This window comes from Oryzias latipes, chromosome 1 (genome assembly GCF_002234675.1).
Source record: "Oryzias latipes chromosome 1, ASM223467v1".
Classification (NCBI taxonomy): domain Eukaryota; kingdom Metazoa; phylum Chordata; class Actinopteri; order Beloniformes; family Adrianichthyidae; genus Oryzias; species Oryzias latipes.
In genome coordinates this window covers 24,134,037-24,156,735 of record NC_019859.2, presented here as the reverse complement: position 1 = coordinate 24,156,735, position 22,699 = coordinate 24,134,037, and the positions used below count along the sequence as shown (strand labels likewise).

Genomic DNA, 22,699 nt, shown 5'->3' with positions numbered 1-22,699 from the left:
AAAGAGAAAAAGACTTAAAAGTAAAAAACAAAAAACAAAAAAAAAACTGGGTAAATGAAGCTTCTTAAAATCTTCATTTTTTTTCTTTATTTTTCTTTTATGTGATGAAAAAATCCAGTCTGTTTTTGATTTCTTTCCTCTTTGTAATGACACGTCTTAAAAAGTGTCAAATTTATTCAAGTTTTTATTCATAAAGCTATCTTTGCATTATTTTGCTTAAAAGCTAAGAATTTAAAATTAAGATAAACATATTTAAGTTTTATTTAATGCTTTAAATGTAAATTGATTTTGGTGCATCTTGTGCTCTGGTTTACAAAGTCACAAGAACGCCTTAAAGTAATCTAAACAGTGTGTACATTTCAATTTCAAATAATATTGATACTGTTATGAATGCAATAAACTCATTTAAAGTAGTAGACATTTATTTTTCTTCTCTTCACTTTTTTCTTTCCTCTCAAATATATCCTCTTATTTGTTTCCTATCTCTTGGGTCATGTTAAAACCTGTAAAAATCTGCCTGGAAACCCACACCACCAAAATAGGGCCCTTTGATTGGAAGCTGGTCAAGTTCACATCATTTTGACAAAGGAAGGAGGAGAGCCTGAGGGCTTAGCATATATTTCTCAAAGGAATGGATTGAGTGGAAAGAGAAAAACATGAATTAGGGTTATAATTATTTAATACATCTCAATATAATTTATATGTAGCCAAGAGCCTAAAAGATATGAGAAAGTGAAAGAAAATAGTCTAACATTTATTGTACATACATGGTTTAAATAAATAAATGGGGGACAACAATAAACACTGAGGTAATGAAGAAAGATTGGAGGTAATTGAAGAGGACAAGGAGAGGAGGGATAAATAGCCAGATTATCCACTCTTTCCTTTTGAAAGGGAGCATAACAATGCTGGTCATGGCTTGTTTCTGGCTAAGGTCAAATGCCACCCGTTCGAGAGGTTAAAGGTCAAAGGAAACAAGCCACGCAGGAACAAACTTAAAAGAGGAAGTTTTAAAAAGTTGAAGGCAGTATTGAAAGCAGCTTTAAGGCTGAAATTCAGGATAATAGTTATGTATTTTTCTTTCTTTTTTCCTTTCATGAGCATTGAACAAATATAAAAATGTACTGAATACAAAATAAAATTTGCAACTTTCGTAATTTTACAACTTCATGAATGGAGGGGAGCAGTTTGAAGAATAAATTTTTATTTTGTCTACTCAGTTCTCAGTTCTAAGGAACTGTCCATGACTCAGTGGCGAGTTTCTAACTACTCGGGGCGACAGTGGCTCAGACGGTTGAGCAGGTTGCCCAATGACCAAAGGGTTGGCAGTTCAATCCCCCCTCCCACCACCCAAAAATGTCGCTGTGTCCTTTGGCAAGACACCTCACCCACCCTGCCTCCAGTGTGGCTCCTCTGGTGTGTGAATGTGCATGAATGGTCCCAGTGATGGTCAGAGGGGCCGTAGGCACAAAATGGCAGCCACACCTCTGTCAGTCTGCCCCAGGGCAGCTGTGGCTACAACCATAGCTTACCATCACCAAGTATGAATAAGGAGTGAATGAATAATGGACACAATGTAAGCACTTTGAGTGTCTTGAAAAGCGCAGAAAAATCCAATCCATTATTTACTGCCACTCTGCACAAACTATGTCCTAGAAAACGATGCAGATTTTTTTTAAATCTTGGCTAAAAACAGGATAAACATAGTTAAAAAGCTACTGCGAAAACTTTTACAATAGATCAAAAGATGATCAGAGTAGGACTTTTATGCTCAGGATGAATGAGGAACTGCAATTCCAATTTACACCTGTGGGGGCAATGATGTGCTAAAAATGTGAATATGTTTCAAAGAAAAAGCAGCAGAGAAAGAATTATTGGAGCTTGATAATAGTATTTTTGTTAGTTTAATCAATATCCATTCAGTCGTTCATTCATTCATTCATTCATTCATTCATTCATTCATTCATTCATTCATTCATTCATGAATGACTGATTGAATGAATGAATGAATGGGGGGAAAAAAGATCAATAGCCAGTTTAACAAAATTGAAAAACAATTGAATGCTAGTATAGCCCAAAGTGGGCTATACTGGACAAGCAGGAAGAGGCCCCTCTCTCTTTTTCTTTTGTCACCTACAGTTGAGAGAGGCTTGGTGCAAATTGTCGAATCAGTGGAAATCTCCTAAATCTTGGTCGAGGTTTTTTTTCCACAATTCTATTACGTTATATGAAAGACTTGGTGTCATATAATCCAAGTCAGGCACAAACTGCAATTATTCTCCTCCATGATCCATTTTCAAACAGTTGGCACTTCTATGAATTAAAAGGCATACCATCCACATGTCACTACTAAATCCAAGTCCCTGATTGGTCAAAGTTCGACCTGGTTTATTTTTCCACGCATTCAAAGGCCATGCATTTTGTACGTAGAGCATGAAAACGATGTTAAAAATCTCTGTACTTATGCATGAACGCAAGAGTTTAGAATGCCTGAAACACAAATTTACATTTACAAAGAATTTTCATTAGAAGTGGCCGCTTGAACGTTCTCTGCCTAGGGTGGTGTAAAAGTAGTTTAACATCGATGGAGTGACTGAACAACTTGATTGTTTTGTGTGTTAAAAGGAGCAATTTCTTTATTTTTCTTTTAGAAAAAGGACTGGGGAACAAAGTGTCTCAAAAGAGTTCACCTCATTTAAAAATGTTTCATAATTCTATCTGCCCGTAGCACAAAGTAGTCTATTTAAATGTACCAAAAATCGGTCAATACATACACACACTATACTTGAAGTTTTCTTTGACTATCTTTAATATATTGTAAACTTCAAATGTTCCAATTCAGTCTGAAAAAGCATACAATTGGTATACTTACTTCACTACACATACTTGGTGTATATTATACTTGCTATATTTATACTTACGTATACTTAACACTGTGGACTTTTTTTTAAGGGTGAACTAGAATAATTTCTTTAACACTTTATTCAACTTTAAGTAGTTTAGTTATAAATAACCTTAGTTTGAGTAACTCCTGTCCCTACTGTGAAAACTAAATGGAGGTACTAATATGTTAAAACAACAAGCAAAGAACAAGCCTGAAAAGTTTTTCTTTGTCTTTGAAATTAGCTTTTAGTTTGTTGACCGTAGAGCTTCAGTACTTCTTATTTGTGAACCTGATTGTTAGAAAACAACATTTAGATAACAATGAACGTTGTGTGATCAGGACTGAGCTTGAATTTGTATTGACATGAAATGTTGCCTTGCTTGTTTGCCTGTTTTGTATGTTGCATGAAAATGTGTGAAACGAATACATTTTTGGGGGATAATGCATATCCTCTGATATTTTTTGGTACCAACAATGCAGTGTCTGTGGTGCTGAAGACATCCCTTTGTGCTCCTCAATCAACCGCGACCAGTTATGCGAGACAACTTGTGACTTTAATGTCATAACTCAAAAGTGTCTTTGTTGACTTTTTGAACATTGACCATTTTTAAATAGCATTTAAAAGGATGTCCTGTTGAAAGTGTGTCTGTTTTTTTTATACATGAACTTCTCACGGCTGAACTGGTCTGGCGTACAAGGAAAGTTTCACCAGGGCCCATGCTTCACCTAAAATCTCCCACTGCAGCTGTGTTATAAACTGCTTACATGCATGAATAGTCTATGCGGTTTATGCTTATTTTTTTACACTTCATATGCATATCAGCAAGCACGTGGTTGAAAGGCTCACATGCCTCAGTGTCTAGTATGAGTCCTGCGTGTTATGATTTGCAGTGAAGACCTCAAAACCTTGCAATCCAGTATAATCCCTGTTCTGTGCGCTCATGTCATTTTCAATCCAAGCATAACCTGTCCTGGCTCTACAAATCTATTGTTGTGCCTCAAAAACAGCCTGAGGCTAATCAGCTCCCATGTGTTGCTGCAGGGACTGAAAGAACACAGGTTTCACCTCCATTTTATCTTTGCTCATTCATAAATTCTGTTTACCTCTGCTTAAGTACGGTTTTATTCTAAGGGTCTCTTGAAGTTTGGAGGATTACGTATTTAAGATTCCTCACCTTTTCTCACCCCTTCTGCCACCAAAATTCTGCTTTTTTTTGTTTTTTTTACATAAGCTGATTTCAAATAAGAGGCCCAAACAGCTATTTTTTAAATTAAAAAGAAATGCACAAATATTCTAAACATAAATAAACACTAAATGACATTTCTGCTATATAACTTGTGGAGTACCACAAGGGTTTCTTTTTGTTTACCCTTGTGCTATCTTAGATGACCCCACCCTTGCATTGACGTGTTCTCCCTACCATGACAAAGGTGGATAAAGGTGGAAAGATTTCATGTAATCCATGGACACCAGTGAAGATCACAAATCATTGAAGAAAAAAGGTTCAGCGCACTGTCCAGTGGGTCTAGATGACCCAACTCCCAATGTTAAAGTGCCTAAGATAGCACAAGGGTTCTGAGTCCTTTTGATAGCTTAATCATGTATTTTAATACTTATTTCTGTCAAATTTAACAATATTTTCATCCCTCGATAAAAGCATTTTTAGTACATTTGTTAAAATTAAGTATTGAGTGGTTTTCTTTTACAAAAATTTGTAGCCAGAGGCCCCTTAAAAGCTACTTAACCCAAAAAAGTCTTTAAAAATATTGTAACCTGTAAACTGAAACAAAGAAATAACTAAAATCTGTTGACACTAAATTTTCACAGTCTCATTTGCATATCCAAACGAACACACTATTTGTGGGTTTGTTCAAGGATCGCAAAATCGTTTTCTAACAAAAGTAACTGTAATTTTAAACTGATCTGCAGTTTTGATTTATTTCAGTTAAAATTTTAGGGATGTGGTATCTCATGTAGTGATTGTAATATATTAGGTAAAGTATGGGAGAAAGTAATAATATTCTAGCTATCTAAACTGGTTAGATTTTATGAACCCTGAGGACAAAAAATAATTCAGTAGAAGAGATTACTTCAATCACAGAGACAACAACTCCTTAGGAAATAACAACTTTTTAGAAACGGTTAAAGAGGTGCAGGAGAACCATGATGGGCTTCAGAGGTCTTTTTTGGTTTCCAAAGGCAGAATCTGATCCAGAAAGGTCAAGTAATGTATGAAGGAACCAGATTAGGAAACAGGTGCTCTCACAGTGGCAGACATAATTGGTCTGAGTCTTAAGTGAACTCGGTATCTAGGATTTTTATTTTCAAGCATAATCATCTCTAGGGTTTTGAAAAGGGGGCACAAAAAATGATATCCAGCGAGAGGCAGGTCCTAGATTTAAAGTGTTACAATCATCCAAAGTAAGCAACTTTAAAATTCTCGTTACTGTGGTATTAAACATATATATGACACAATGAATCAAAGAAAAAAACTACACATGTGTTATCGGTAAGAAAGTTTAATACTGTTCATTTCCCAACATTGTCTTCTTGCAAAAAAAAATTATAATTACTCAAAACGATAATTCAAAAAGTGAATCAACACAAAGACACACATTAAGAAGAAAAGGCATGAATAAAACCATACAAGTTCTGCCACCAGACTCCAGAGTGTTCCAGGTACGGATATGCTAGATTAAACGTGTGAACTCCTGTGGTTGTGTCAAAAAGAAGTTAACATTGAAAAAAATTAATATAATCTTAACAGAAAACATAACAATAGAATGCAAACCCAAATTCCTGAAAGGTTGGGACATTTTTTAAATAAAAGTAACCACAAATTTAAAAATTTCGTGAATTTAGATTTTCTCTGCAGATGAACATGGATAAAAAAAGAGGATGTCATATTTGTTATTTGAAAAAAATAGAAAAAAGTAGTGAGCATGTGTCCGAATTGTGTTAAATCCAGGGCACTACATGGTCTTTTAGGGGTCAAAAAACTTTTCGCTTTGAAGCGCCACCTTACTAATTCAAACATTATCATGTATAACTTCTAGTTTGGTAAAATTGAGAGAAATATGGGTAAACATAACAAAAATTTGTATCAAATGTATTCAAAAAAGAAAGCCCATGGAGGCAAAAAAGAAAAAGAATCCCCAGGGAGAATACATCAAACAGCGGCATTTAGCCTGCGTGTCTCACAGTCTGGTTAACAGTTAAACAAAACAGTTTCCAAGCACACAGTTACTAACCAATGTTAGTCAAACACAGATGTTGATGAAAGCGGTCCAAAAAAGACACTTCCACAGAACTAAAAGCAGAGAAGACATGGCTGGAATTATTAACAAGAGGAAACGGACATGGTCCATTGATCAGAATATCTTTGAACTCCCTTTCCGTTTTCGGCAAAACCACTTGCTGCTTCATAGGAGTGAGCTCTGCAACTAAAAATCTTTTGAAGCAACTTGTCATAGTTTTATTGTTCACAAGCAGTCTGACAATTTTAATGACCATGACGTTAAGAAGCATTGGCAGAAGCATTGGTTGGCCTGGCAATGAAAATAAAGTGTCTGACAGTTACATTCACTTGGTGAGATCCACAGCTATATACAAATATCAGCATTCTGTTACATTTGTAACTCTGACTGACTTGCAATAAATCTGTTAGAACTGATTTGCAAGAAACTATGGTGTTATTTATTTCTGCTTTGAGCAACATTATTTTATGTTAGTTTTTCAGCCTTAAATGCAGAAAGAATAGTAACAGAATTAATGCTGGTAAAAGCAGTTTTTAAACAATTATTATATCACCTCACAACAAAAGCTATACTAAAATAGAAAAAAAAAATACACTCAAAGAATACAAAAGTAAACAACAAACATATGCCAACTGCTAAAACAGCTTTTTTTTAATTATTGTTATTCTTATTAACTCTATTCACAGCTAATGTAATTCCAAAGGAGTCAAATTCCAAAGTGGAGAGCCTTAGTTAATTTGTTGACATGGAAGAGTTCAAACCAGTTGTAGGAAATATCAAAGTATGCCTCATAATATATGACACCAACTTTGAGACAACAAATATAAACATCCGTTTCCTCTGGAAATTGCCTCATGACACATTTGGGAGTAAATGAATATTTCAGTGCAAGTTCTTTTCATAATCCCTGGTGCATTTGTTGTTGGTTGAGACTCCATTTATATACTTGGAATTACGATGCTATTTTTATGGAATATTTGAGCCACAGTGAGTCCTCCAGTTCTAGGCCCCAAAATCCAAAATGTCCCAAATCCAGCAACAGGATTACAGTTCATTTACATTTTTTTATTTTTTACAAACAAACAAAGCATTTTTTAAAAGCATTATAGTAGGGTCAATGAACGAGGAACAATCATTTTCTCCCCAGTACTAAAACGACAAGATTGCACTTCAGTTCCAAGGTTGAGTTCTTCCATAATCCAAGTATCACAAAGTTTAACCAGTTCTTTTTATCCTTCAAAAGCGGTTGAGCGGATTTCCACTGTGCTTTATGTGTTTATTCGGCTTTTATTGTCTCTTAAAGAGTTCATGCACCCTGCTCTGTAATCTTGTGTTTAACAGAGGAAAGTAAGTGCCCTTTCTCCACCTGTGAACGTGTGATGTACCTCTGAAGACTAGAACAAAAACTAAGAAATCTCCTTCAGGACCTGGAGCTCCCAGTGGGATCTCTTATGTAAAAAACTGCACAACCATTAGAAATATGATGGTTTTAAAGATGTTAGATTGTTATTTGATTGACAGTGTCCATGGATTAAGGGTGCTTCGTGGTCTAAATTGCCATTTTGCAACTGGGGACACTGAGGGGGCTGACAAAAATCTGTCTCTGGTTGCTTGAGGGGTAGTTTGCCATTCACCCCATTTTCCAGGCAAACTTTTATACCCTCCAAGTCCATGGGATCAGGTTCAGGTGTACCACACTCTTGCTCTAATCCTGCCCTTGCCTGGTGTCTCTTTCGGAGGGAAACTATGGTCCCAACCACCACAGCTAGCCCTAAAACCAGAGCAGCTACAGAAGAGATAAGAGTGGATGTCCAAGAAGCCTTTTCTTTCAACAGTGGCTCTGGGGAAGACATTAGGATGTCCTCTGTGCGAGCCTCTGTGCATGACCCCAATTCTAAAGAGCCATTTCCCCAGGAATTGGGTCTCTCACCAAGCGGACTGGCACAGACAGAGTAGGTGCAATTAGGTCTTAATCCACGCAAAGTATATTCGGGGTAGGAAGTCGGTAAACTCAAGACAATAGGGCGGCGGTCAGGTCCTGAAAGGTTTCGGTAGGTCAACTTGATGCCCCGGATGTGTGGTTGTGTTTCAATAAAGTGGTGAAGATCAAGAAGGATCGATGTGGAGGTAACCTGCCGTGAAATGATGACATCCACTTTATCAGGCACCACAGGGACAACTTCAGAAACTTCTGTTGGTGAAGGCTGTGGTTCATTGACATCGTTCAAGTTTTCACAATAGAGGCCGGATGCTCCTGAGGGACACGAACAGCTCAGTTGGCCCTGTGGGTCAAAATTACAAGTACCCCCATTGAGGCAAATATTTGGAGGGCAAAAGAATTGCTTGTATTTGTCACTTGCAGAACTAGGGGAGACTGGAAATTCAAGTGGAGGGAGATAGATATCTGTTTTAGAGGAGACGGTTTCCTTACTAGGTGGGGGAGGAGGTGGAATAGCATCGGTATGGGTAATTTCTGGAGATGAAGTTGGCATCTGTGAGACAACAGTGTTTGCAATGGGGGATTCGAAAGATTCTGTTGTAGTTGGTGGACATCCAAAATCTTTGTGATCCAGTGCTGAAAGCATTTTACCTGCATTTACTAAAGGAAAATGGCATCTGGTTTCATCTGGTCTCCCAAGAGTGACTCCTTTACCTTTTAGCCAAACAGGAACCCATGCCAATGGACACAAACAGTTAAACGGGTTCTCAGCTGCTGTCAAGTGCACCAACTTTGGGAAAGTTTCAAAAAAGCCTTCAGAAAATCCCTGGAGATTAAGTCCACTGAGATCCAACTCTTGAAGTCCAGACAGTTTTAACAAATCCGTATGCTTAAGCTCCAGCTGTGGGTTGGCAGACAGGTTTAGTTTCATTAGCCCCTTGAGCGAATCCAACTTCAGTGCTTTAGGTACTTCATGCAGCCTGTTAAGTGACAGATCTAGTTCATGAAGATTTCTCAGTGAGGCTATAAGTTCTTCGTCCAAAGTGGTAAGCCCCAAAGATCCCAGTTTAAGGGCTTCTAGGTGTGGAGTTTGGAGGTCGGAAGGTCCCAGGCTTGGGATGTTATTGTTGCTGAGATCTAGAAGAAGAAGCCTTGGAAAATCCATATGAGGAAGGGATGTGAGGCTGTTTCCTTGCAGCTTGAGTTCCAGCAACATCTCTAAATTTTCAAAAGCATCTAAATGAATGCTCTGAATGTTATTAGCATAGAGATACAGCCTCTCCAACTGGACCAGGCCAGAGAAACTGTCTTTGGAAATGTGTGTGATTTGGTTAGAGGACAGGTCTAAGTTCTTCAGTTTTGACAGCATCTCAAATGCCCCATCAGGAATTTCTGCCAGCTCATTTTGACTTAGATCTAGCAGCTCCAGCTCCACCAGACCCCTAAAGTCTTCCCTGGAAACTGTGGTGATGCCAATATTGAAAATGTAGAGATTCCGTGTTGTGATGGGGACCCGGGGCACTGTGCTTGATGGTTGTTGAATGCAGAATATGGTAAACCCGCTGATACATGTGCAGTCGTCAGGACAGTTCCAGGAAAATGCCACAGCAGGCATGAAGAAAAGAAGGGAGTAAAGCAACATGTTGGTGACAGCCGTCAACTCTGAAAAACATAAGGAAGAGACAGAAAGATTTGTGTTAATTGAAATTATTTTAACAACTGGATGGTAACTAAACATTTATAGATAGCAAAATGATGTGTTTCCAAAATCTCGATCTTCAATGTCTATCTTTCTGAAATAAAAACGCAGAACAGTTATTTTCATTTAGAATGAGAGAGCCCTTTCAGTTACGGCCCAAAGGCTAATAAAAACATACTAATACTCAAAAATATTATTTATTAAAGTCCTAAAGAATTTAAACTCTAACAGAAATGAAACAACAATTGCTGGATTTTCAAAAGGCTCTGAAAGAGACATTTAAAGCTTAAAAATATGTTAGCAGTGGGTTTTTTTGTCCTTGCTTTTGTCCCAAATATTCTTCTTCTAGCAAAAAATTGTTATCCTTATTTTTTGTTTTGTTGGCCCTTCCATCCCTCTTTGCCTTGGAAAGTTGACTCTTTCTCTCATGACTTTTCCATGACTTCTGAGGTAGAAAAGGAGGGGAAACACAATGATTTCCATGAAATTTCTACAATCTATCACTGGCATATTGCCACTGCTCCCTTTATACGCTAAACCCTTGCAATTTTTTTTCTCCTCTTCAAGATGTATAAGCTCAGATTCTAATAAAATGGATGATTAAGTTATCCCATATAATACAGCTGACCTGCTATTGAGTGTGTTATGAGATACCTACTTCAAAAACTGTTAGGACACATTTAATTACATTTCCAATCAAAGCTTGTGGCTTTAAACCTTTGTTACTGACAAAAACAAGAACAAAATGGTGGAAATTAAAATCCTCTAAAGAGGTGAATGTATTTTGGACATGTGTCACCAACAAGAGGTAAAACACAAGGTCATTTCTTTTACATTTTGACAGATTGCATGGTGCTGAACTCATATATTAAGAGAACTGTAAATGCCAAAAGTTACCAAACCACATTGCCACATAAACCAAGAAAAACAAATGCGTGTATTATTACTGCTAATATCATACATTAAGTTTCAGACAGAAGCAAAACAAAGAAACACAAAAGAAATGTCTACATGCTGACAACCTGCAGAGCCTGCTGCTTCAGTGACAAATGTTAAAATAGGAGTTGCGAATGCCTCTGTTTCAGACAGACTTCTCTGCATTACTGTTTATGTTTTCTGGAATCCAGAACTTTGTCAGTGTGAAGTCAGTTAATGTTTGCAGAAAGGAAAAAGTTGCCTTATCTTTAAGGGTAATGCTGGTGCAAAGACAAAGTCAGATTTATTGACAAAATAAGAAAGGAGTGGTAATACTGGATTGGAACTTTAAAAAAAGGAGAGTGAAAAATCTGTAATAAGCTGACATATGAGTGAGAACATGAGCGGGTGTGTGCACCCTTGTGTAATATCAACCTAATCTTTCAAGCTGTTTCATTAGTTGAAGTCTTGCCAGTCCAAATCTTTGCTGACCGTTTGCCATCAGAAAAGCAAGAACGAGGAGTCCGGGCCTAAAATGAAAATGGTGTTTTTGGTGTTTTAAACATGTTCTTGTTGCATTTTCCGGGCGGACGGCAAGCTTCCTTCTCTGCTCCATTCTGATCCATCCACTCGTAGATGACTAGATTCATGTAAATCTTTGTTTTCCTCATCTGAGCTGGCATCTGGCTCAAAACCGTAAAAACATAAACCTTGTTTAGTATTTTTGATGAGGAGTTGTCAAGTGATGTAGTCACATCGAGGAGGATTCAGGAAGACCAAAGAGACATAGACGACAAAGACGACAACCAAACAACTAATTTATTGGTTATTGTTGTTAACCTTGCGGCATATCCCTTCAGATGTCGCCACAGCGATTTTTCCACAGATGGTTTAGGAGAGTTTTATGCCGGATGCACTTTCTGACACAACCGGGGTGAAAGTAGATTTTAGTTTTTGCCGGTACTATAACAAGTTTCATCAAAATCAGTTTTTTTAATTGCAGTAAACACAGATTAGGGGTGTAATGACTAATCGATGAATTGATTTATCCAACCAAATTAATCTATCTAGTGCAAGTTGTGAATTGAATCAACTAGAATTTAGTTGGCGATCAAGCCTAACGTGTCAACGATAAAATCCTTCACAAGTGACTCCATGTTAAACTAAACCGGCTCCACTTTTCTTTTTTTAAATAAGCTTCAATACGGAAGCAAAATCGTTCAAGCTGTATGGGTGCTGTATGAGTTTGGTCATGGGTCTTTTGGGTTTAAAGTCCCCTTATGACATTTAGTTTTTAATAAAAATGTTCCCAGAGGTGTTTTTGATAATGACGTTTTTAACCCAAATCCTACAACCTAAATGTCTTAAAAAGCCGTATTTCATGTCTATCTAAAGCCTCTGTTTCCAAAATCTACTTGGGCGCAACCATTGGTGCTAAGCTTAGTATCCCCGCCCTTGATCCCCCTTTCTGGAAGCTGTGTCTTGCATGACTGAAGAGCGTGACACAAGGGGGGGCACAAATAACACCGACTGAAAGTCTCTATTCTCCAAACTTTATCTTTACCGATAAAGAAACGGTGAAAACGGACATATTTTTGGTTCCAAATCGGCACTTTTTGAACAATGTTCGAAATGCCAAAACAAGTGTACCAGACCCTGCCGTTTAAAAAAATGACACAGGAAAAATAACTTTAATAAACCCATGAAAAATGCTTTGATTTACATTTTAAATTAGGCTACATTGCACCAACAAGCAGCATTGGCACATAACTGACTTGATGCTAGCACATGCAGATTGTTGAGTTCACTTGCACAGCAAATAACAGGCCATAAAGAAAAATGTCTATTTGCTCATTATTTTAGAAATGCATGTGGCCAGTGCTGAACTTTTTTCTTGGCCACACAGAACCAGAGGAAGGGCTAAGTTTGGGATTACGGGTTAGGGTTGAACTGCGAACATGATTCTCATGGCAGAGGTGGGCAGTTTCAATGCTAAGTCGGTGACACCAATATCTGAGGTCCAGTGGTGCAATTTGAGCAATGGGTGCGGCACAAAGGTCTGGCAGCAGCGCTGTTTCAGAGGCACGCCGCGATTTTGGTACCCGTCTGATTCAAATCAGCCAATTTGTTCTGACATCACAGCGGCCCATTAATTCAAACCGAGCGTCTTTGCGACAGTTTGATTGACAGCTAACTAAAAGGAGAATTTCTCTTTTGCTTTTTATAAAGGCATGTATTTAACCTAGCCAGTAAAAACGTTAGTTTATTATAGTATTCATTGTAAAGGCAACAATGATGGCACGTTTTTTGTTTGCCTCTGCAGAAGTTAAGCCAACCTGTGTTATGAAAAAAAATTAGAAAGATTCCAGCAAGATTAAAAAATGTAGGAATAGTCAAATTTGGTTAAAGACCGCTTTTTTCTTCTACCTTTCTGGCCCTTTTTCATTGTTTAAAAACAAGCAAATGCCTGAATCCTACAGCCAAGAATCTGCCACGAGTGTTGCTAACCGCAGTCATCAAAACATGGGGTGCACTTAACACTCTGCATATAGTCAGCGCTGCATTACTCTGAACTAGCTGCAAAACAAATTTAATTTGCTCTTTTAATCCACAATGACAGTTTTCCTCAGCTTCTCAGGGCTGTACATCCACTGCTGCTGATATAAGATACGGGCAAAGGATCACAGAGTTAGCACTGTCAGGATGACATGAAGCTGGTCAACACACACCAACAACCTCCACAGCCATTATCACACACGTCCACACAGCTGTGTGGTCACACACACACATTCCTCGCACCAGTACACGCAAACACAGTCTACAACACAGCTGGATCCTGTTACCCACAATACACTGCAGCCATTCCTCACTGTGAGACAGAATGAGAGGCCCACATAAACCTCTGTCCTCCCCTGTGATAAGAGAAAGGTAGCAGTATTCAAGAAAGGGGCAAAAGAAGGGGAGTGTTGAAGGTAAAGTTGGGGGGGGGGGGGTAGAAAAGAGTGAGAGATGAAGGGGAAATTTATTGTTTTAATAGCTGGTTGCCCTACACCCAATGGCCATGACAGAAAACAGGTTTAACACTGTTGCTCAAACCCTCAAAGTATTTAAAATAGTATTACTTCAGCTATTTTAATAACTCATTCCTGTCATTTTCTGTTACTCTCACAAGTTTGTCTGCATAAAAAGGACACACGCTCAAAAACTTTTCAGTCTTCTATCACTAATCAACATCTAGTTAACATGTCTGCATACTCAGCAGCTATTTAAAGTCTAACTCCAATCATCTATTGATCTTTTGTCAAAGCGTTCCAAGTAGCCTTTAATTTATGATTATACAGTTTACAGCCAAAATTTAAAAAAAAACTGTCGATTTGTAGGGCAAAGTTTCAACAGAGCAGCAGAAGTTCATTAGAAATTCACCTCTGAGTTGTGGGCAAGAATGAGCCTTCCCCCACTTTCTGACATCCATTTGTTTGCGCTCTCTCCTGCCCCTCACAGCCCCTTACAGCCCCTCATACCTGCAATCTAACATTACAGGCGTAACAAAAAGGGCAAGCAATATTGGAGATATCCAGCTGTACAGTTTGAGCCACATGCAATCTTGGACGAGGGAGACTATGATGTCTGCTAAGTCGTCTACAATTGGACGCAACAGAATCAAGCAGAGCACGGAGCTTGTGGCATATTTTCATTTGCCCCTGATTAATTCACCAAAATTAATCAGCAGTGACTCATGAAAAGACAGCACCTCAGCTGAAAAGGTAAAATCTTGCTGGGTGGTTAGAATCTCTGATATAATGAGCACACTACTTTTTTCAATGCCAGCTGGGGTCTTTAGGAGAATTTGAAAAGTCACTGGAAGAACGTGAACATGCTGATGAAAACAACAACCATCTTAACAGCTGCAGACGAAACAAAACACAGCATTTTATGGAACGGTTTTCCCTCCATGCTTGTAAGTGAAAGTGTAGCAAAATATGTGAAACTAAAACAACCAAACAAAAATAAAATAGTATAGTATGTTAATAGTATACAATGCAATTCTAGCAATAGTGGTAGAATTTTTTTTTTTAGGTATTTGATGTTGTAGTTTTCCACAATGAAATCCCCAAAGCAATGACCTTGAGTAACAACAGAAGAAGCTAAACAGATGCAGTAAATATTTTTTGAAACCGAGGAAAATAGTAATGATAGAATAAAGTTAATAACCAAATAATTATGGAATTTAAATTTTGTTTCTTGAAGAAAAAGCTTTTACATATGAGTATTGTCTGTACCTATTCCTCAGAGTAAAATATGCCCTTATGCCTGAAAATAGGGATGGGCTGTAGTAATTTTTTCCGGCTGATACCGATAACTAGTATTTCCCCTGCAACTGTGGCCGATATCAGATATTTACTGATACCAATACTTAAGTGTCTACAGTAACACAAAGTTTAAATTTCCTTTTTGTTTCTTCAGAATCGCAAATGCACAACTTTTATTTTACTGGACAATAACACTGTTCTTGACCTTTTTTACATACAACAAAGGATCTTGTATGAACAAGTATCACTTTGAAACAATAATGTAAATATATCTGTAAGCATTTATACCATTTATTGAATATTGGACATAGCTGTAAACCATAAGCTCCCCCATTGCTGGGGAACTATTAGGACCAACATGTACTGTATCTCTATCAAAAATAACATTTACCTAAAATTAATTACTGATTATGACTGTAAACATTAGCTTCCCAATATATTACAAACAAGTGTACAAGAAACAAGAGAAGTGTTACCTGAAAAACTTACTTTAAATCTTTTTTACCATTTCAGTCTTGCTATGTGTTTTCAAAGTTTTAGGCCAGCCTAGTTCCAGTGTAGATTCTGAGTGAGTCTAGTTTTATTCCAGTTCTTTAGTTTCTGACCACCAGAGCACTGCCACTTCCCCATCAAAGTATGTTCTGAACAGGCACTAAGTTCAGTAGGATTGAATTTGTAATTTCACAACAGTCTAAGGTGGATTTGAAAAACAATCAAAGATAGTCTGTAGGAAGGACTAATACTTTATTTTATTGTTGAAAGAAATGGCCGCAACCAGTTATACTTGACAATAAATTCTCCTATTAGTAGATTTAATTTAGGATTTTGGGGATAATAAATGGAAATAGGGATCTGGCAGTCACTTAAGACCCAAAACCGCTTGGTTTACACTGGTTGTTTTACACTGGTTGTTTTACACTGGTTGTTTTACACTGGGTAAGTGTTGCGTATTGAAGAACGTGTTATCCACAGTTTCATGAATATGCTTTTAGCAAATGGTGTTCACACCAGATAAGCAGGGAGCTGCAGGGATGGGCCTCCTTCTTTTGTATAAATAGAATTAAGATTAAAACTGGGATTCTGAAATTTTCAATATTCGCATTGTGGTGACTCAGGAGCAGACCAAAAAAATGCAGTTGGAAAAAGACTGTAGTTACGTACAAATACAGTTGACAGGCCACAAACTCCGTGCTCCATTCCATTCTGATGCATCCACCTGTAGAAGACTAGATCCATGTGCATCTTCATTGTCCTTGTCTGAGCTGGCATCTGGCTCACAACTGTATGGCTGGATAGCTCTAATATACCATTTTTGTTGCACCAGTGATCTTACATTGAATTTTTGAGGGGCTGTAGGCTTGTGGGAGAGCATGTAAACAGAAGGATTGTCAGGACGTAGGGGCAGGATTACTCTGCACCAACGGTCCTGGTCGGAGGCAAATTTCAAATGAACTGCTGCTCTGGAGAAACTATGTCCTAGAAAACGTTTTTTTTTTTCAATTTTGGCTAAAAACTGCTTAATCATAACTGAAAGACCACGGAAACATTAGTGAAAATGGTTAAAAAGATAATTGGAGTAGGTCTTCAAATGTTAAAGTTCCATTAGTTGTCACACACTTGTGTGAAATTTGTTCTACACAATTAGGCTTACTAAGCGTACTGTTTTTTGGAAGAATTTCATTGTTTTAACTACACCTTCAGACTAAACGTGAAACAGAAAGGCATTGGGTAACTTCTTTTTTGTTTTTGACACGTCCTGACCATGTATTTGAAACCCCAACCTTCCAGTTTTAGGATGAAAACTCTACTAATACACCGCTGAGGTGATATTTATAAAAGGGGCATGATAAACTCCTTGTTTATAGTGCTGGAAACCTTTCAAACTTATAAACTTACTAGACTGGATTATCGCCACCCTTCATGCTGCAGGGTGATGCTGTAATTTCTTCTTCAAGAAGTTCTTCCACATTTTCATCAGAAACCAAAGAAAACACCCCACCCTCTCTGCCTCCAATGTGGCTACACTGGTGTGTGAATGTGTATGAATGTATCTGTGATGGTCAGAGGGGCCGTAGGCGTGAACTGGCAGCCACGCCCCTGCCAGCCTGCCCAAGGGCAGCTCTGGCTACATCAGTAGATTACCATGACCAAGTGTGAATGAGGAGTGAATTAACAATGGACACATTGTAAGCGCTTTGAGCGTCTGGAAAAGGGCGGAGAAATCCAATCCATTATTAATATTATTACTGGTAAATAAATAAGGCGCAACCCCACACACACACCTAACTCTCCTGACTCCCAACTACCTCCCATCCGCACTAACTCCACACAAACTTATATCTATAGCACAGTGATGTTGTGCCCCCAACCAATCAAAAAGTCCATACATAAATGTCCAGTTCCAATGGTAACAACATCCTAACCGTTGATTCAGATTTAGCTGTTTGGTTTTCTAACAGCTTGTTGTAAAAAGCTGTTGGTGAATGTGGAGGTGCTACCTTTTTATGCTTTTATATGATGTATGGATGGGGCACTGACTTGCCTCTGTATCTGTGGGAAACAAACAAGTTATTTGCAAACGTCTATGCAAAACCAGCTAAGCAGCAACACAAACACCAGCTATGAACTAACACTGGTTCTTCTTTGGACGAAACCCTATTAGTGCTCCTGTAAGTAGATAAAGTATGTTCAGTGTGTGTGTGTACAATGTGTTCAACACTACAAGTATGTGTAAGGTTTTTACATTCTGTTACCAACACACAGATTTAAATTAATCCTAATCCTTGGCAGACTCAATAATTCCTGCAATTCATGCTTTTGAACTAATTTACCTAATCTATATGTATATATCCAGCTGTTGAGATTGTAAATTATGCTTGGAAACTATTTGTGAAAAATGTAATAATCCTTGTTAGAATCTGGAAGTTATTTGGGGCACAAACTAATGTGGCACAAAGTTCATTGAGAAAACAATAATTTTAGCATTGAGCTTAACTATTCACCAGAATTGGAATTTGTGTGATGCAAAGTTTTCCATGTCTGATCTCTTCATGGGATTTGCCTCAAATGGGCTCAGCTTTACTATAAAATGCACCTTCTTAAAACACATTACCTTTTAGTGCTTGTTGTTGGTGACTGTCTGTGGCTGAGTTTCCCCACTGCACTTTAACAAGAGGTAAGGATAATTTGTAAGACATTTAAAGTTCTGGTCAGTGTGGTGCTGTTAAACCCTCCTGCTTTTGTGTAACAGCTTGTTTAATCTTGTTCTTTGTCAGTTCAAGACAATGAGTTCTAAGTGTCGTTCACTCTTAAAGAGATTTACAACAGTTTGGATTGTTTTGTCTGCAAGTGCAAGTGTGAAAGTAAATGTTAACCCAGATTAGTGGTGTCTGATACGCATGCAAACATTATTTGTAATAAAAACCAACAACTTTGGCAAATTGATTTTTCTCATTTCACAAGTGCTTCCTTTCCTTAATAAACCACAGTCATGTTCTTCCACTGTCGGTTCACAATGATTTCCCTTTTTAAATGTAAAATCTTTTAGCTGCCATAATACTGTCTTTTGTTTTGTAATCTTGCAAATTAAATGTCTTTTGGTGCTTTAAGATAATATTTTTGCCTTTTTAAGCAGATTTTTCCAAAAAAGGCTTTTTTTCCGATGTTATAAGAGATGTTCAAAACTTGCAGCTTCTAAACATGTAAGTTTCTTACTAATAACAAGAAGCAATTATGCTGATAGCTTTTATACACATTAGGCCTGCACAATTAATCGCAAATTTATCGTTATCGCGATTTCAAACTGTGCAATATCCATATCGCAAAAGTCGGCGAAAATCGCAATAAATGGTAAACCTCAAATGTGATAAAACAATCTTATGGCAACTTTAACTATTTAATGAATTGAATAAATCCCTTTATGCATTCGACCAATCAGATGGAGCCCTTCACATTGTTGACCAATCCGATGGAGCTCTTACGTTAGATGTTGCCCTCCTAATTAGATGAGGGTCATTTGGAGAATAATTTAAGTTATTTTTACTCTTATTTAAATTAAACATTTGCAGGGAAATGGAAATGTTTTTGTTGTTTTGGCTAGTTGTTCATTTCTTGCAAGTTATATCGTCATCACAATATCGATCACGTATATCACATATTGCGAGTTTTCCTCATATCGTGGAGCCCTAATACACATTGACTTTATTTTTGTATATGAGAACTGGACTAAATGGCTATTCCGCCAATGTGTTCCAAGCAGACAGTACCCATTGGATCCAAGAAAATCTCGTAAACTTCTATTGAAAAATAAACAGCTATTACTGTGGTTCTATTTGTCAGAATCTTCATTCTTGACCCGATACCTTTTTTTAACATGTTCTTGATAATCCAAGTTTTTTTTTCATTATATTTTTACGATAGTTATTCAAGTTATAAACTGACCAGTTAGATGTTTCAATAAAAGTTGGTGTCATGTTGAACGTTTGAAAAGTTTGAAAAGTTTGATCCACAGATTGGACTTCCAACAAGCTCAATCCTGATTGGCAAGAGTGGTTGCTATAGAAATGATGACTCAGACCGATTCAGACCAATCATTGCTTACTGACATCATCTGGCTCAAACATGGCGTTGTCCGTATGTCTGTATTTTAACTACCTTCATGTCCTGAGTTACTGCACTATGAGATATTATTTTAATTCAGGTATACAATATTTTTAAGAATATCTCCTAAAAAACAGCAGGATCCTCCATTATTGAAATTGAGTTTAATAATAGTTTATAGGAGAGAAATCAGAGATAAAGTAAGATGAGATGAAATAAAATAAAAACAAATTAAATTATATGAAATAAAATCAACCAAGATTCTACATGGGAAAACATGTAAAATGATCCAAAGCTTGCATGCAGACACAAGGGTTGAAGAAGGAATAGGATGAACCCAAGAAGGGAAGAAAAAAATCTTAATGCGGCCTATTAACTGCAATAAAGTTGGAAAGTCCTTCTTAAAAATTATTTTGTTCTTGGTGAAATGTAGCTGACTATGATATAAATCCCTTATAATCTGAAATTCTATTACCATAGTTCTTTTTTGACCTCTGCTCCCAATGAATCAAATAAACCAAACATGTGGTGTTGTCATTGCCATAAGAATCATCTGCCACTGTGTGCTAAAAAGTAAAGAACCTCCAGCAAAACTAAACACTATTACACAAACTAACACCCAAGCGTGTATTATCCTCCAACACACTTGATTCAAAAGACAGAGTCTTCCTGTCAGGTCTTGGCATTTAAATGACGAGGGAAATTACTAAAGCATTTAGGCCAGAGGTCATTCAGGTTGTGAAAAGTTCAATTCCTAATATTTCCACTGAAGAACAATCTTTTTAAGTATTAGAGTAAAAATGAGACATAAAAAAGATGATAGGATGTTTACTGAAGGACATGTTAAGCACAACAACATGCTTTGGTTTCATTGAAACTCCAATGGAAACTTACAGTTAACATGTAGACAAAGAAGGAGGAAGCACTCATGCATTCTTGCAGAAGTTGACCAAACTGGTTATGTTTATGTGTGGATCATTTTCCTATGTGCCCCCTAAATAGGGATCACTTTTGTCAATAGCAGTGGAGTGATAAACAAGACTAAATAGCTGGATTAACTTAGTACGAATGTGCGCTGCAAGAAAAACAGCACTAATGCATGATGAATCTGAAGACTGTCTGGCCTGTGTTGTTACACATCATTGCCTCCAAGCCTTTCCCTGTCTGTCAGCAGTTTGAAATAAGCCTTCCACCTGCAGTGATCTTAACACAGGTGTGCCAGCAGGCAACTGGCAACCACCACTATCCTGTCTTTATCTCTTATTAAAACACTGACAAATTTGTTCAGAGAAAAACAACTTCGATTTGACTGGTTTTTTTTTTTATAATTTCCTGTTTTTTTCCTCCCATATTATATCTTTTTAAATTTACTCTACTTGAGTTAAACGCATCATGGTGAGTTTTTACCTTGCAGCCTTCAAGCAACCGATTCTGTTTTCAGTTTTGTATTCATTGTACATCAACTCATGTGTCACTAAAAACTACTTATGTTTTAGCAAACTTTGAAAAAATATTGTTCATGTTTAGGTTTGTCTCGTCTTGTTAATGCCTCTGTTTTGACTAGGACAGCAGGTTTAAAGTCTTTATGCCTTCCCCTTTTCACTGTGAACAGAGCAAATTGCAAACATCCAACATTTTTAAATTGAGTGATTATTTTTGTCCATTTAGGATTTTAGATAAGTAGCATGCATGCACCTCCAACTTCAATGATATTACTCTTGTCAGTGCACAAAAGTGGTTATTTAAATTATCTCATGGCTTGAATCAAAAAATTGCACAGTGCATTTCACGTAGATGCACATATGGGCGGCCGTGGTGCAGCGGTAGGGCGGTCGACTCATGATCGTAAGATTGCAGGTTCGATTCCCGCCTTGCACGCCCATGTGCCGAAGTGTCCTTGGGCAAGACACTGAACCCCACCTTGCCTCTGGTGGGAGGTTGGCGCCAGTGTTTGGCAGCGGAGCCGCCATCAGTGTGTGAATGTGTGTGTGCATGGGTGAATGGGACTGTGACTGTAAAGCGCTTTGGGCCTTCGTAAGAAGGTAGAAAGCGCTATATAAGTATACGCCATTTACCATTTACCATACATATATGGATTCTACTTCACGGTCTTGTCAACAATCGAATGAATAATGTTTGTAAAATTTTCAACTGGATAGAATGCAGGCTTAGTTTTACTTAACATTTGAGCATTTAATTAGCAGATTATGCCGTAATCACGTGCACCTACATAGGGGTTGGGTTGATTGGCCAGTGGAGGGTCGTAGACAAGTGCGGCTGTGGCTGTTTGCCTTGCAGGTCACTGAAGGCTTGTGCAGCCACCTTGAGGGATATCATGAAAGTCGAACATATAATTGTCGTGGGTATGGTAAGTGCATCATTAGGTATTTGTAAGGATAATGTGAGTTACACACATTTATGACAAACGAGTGATGCTATCAGGAGCTGCCCTACCGCAGCTAACTAGTCATTATTAGTAAGGTGCATGTACTGGCTCCTTACTGCCGCAGAAAAATGCTGCACACTGGGTCAATATGAGTGCCCGTAGGACGCCCACAGGATATCCACGCAAACTATGCTCTGATTGTCTAATTTCTTCATTTCTAACTGGCAGCATCCACAGAGCATGCAACTTCACCTGAACAGCTCTAATGGGCTCCTACTTCATCCTTGCTTACCTTGCTACAACCTGTCATCCGAAGCATGCCTTTAAAAAAAAGGTGCATGAACATTTTCACCATCGAGTGGTCAACAATCTTAACATTTTGTGTGGGCCACCTCCTTGCCGCATACCGATTTGTCTATTTTTTGTCCGCAGACAGCCCATCCATCGTTGTGTAAGGCTTTAAATACTCGAGGAAAGAATGTATGAAACTGTTTCATGAATTTGCTCAGATGCAATATATGATTTTAGTTCAGTAAAATCTGCAGCTGCAGACTTTGTTCACAGAACTTCTGACTTCACTAAAACCTGCACATATTCCCTGAAAATCTGCACACATGATGGATTTTTACAGGCAAATCAGCAACACTCAGTGCTGTTATTTGCCATAACACATCTCCAGATACAATTTGCCACATGCAAACACCACTAT

At 37.8% G+C, this 22,699-nt stretch overlaps 1 protein-coding gene across 1 annotated transcript in view; it reads right to left on the bottom strand.

The window, feature by feature from the left end:
• Positions 1-5,385: 5,385 nt before the first annotated feature.
• Positions 5,386-22,699, bottom strand: part of LOC101160140 (vasorin) — a 30,490-nt gene continuing 13,176 nt past the window's right edge. Inside the window, exon 2 of the mRNA XM_004066104.4 lies at positions 5,386-9,743. Coding sequence (XP_004066152.1) covers positions 7,615-9,723 — 2,109 coding nt within the window. The 5' untranslated portion in view covers positions 9,724-9,743 and the 3' untranslated portion in view covers positions 5,386-7,614. The remainder of the gene's footprint in view (positions 9,744-22,699) is intronic.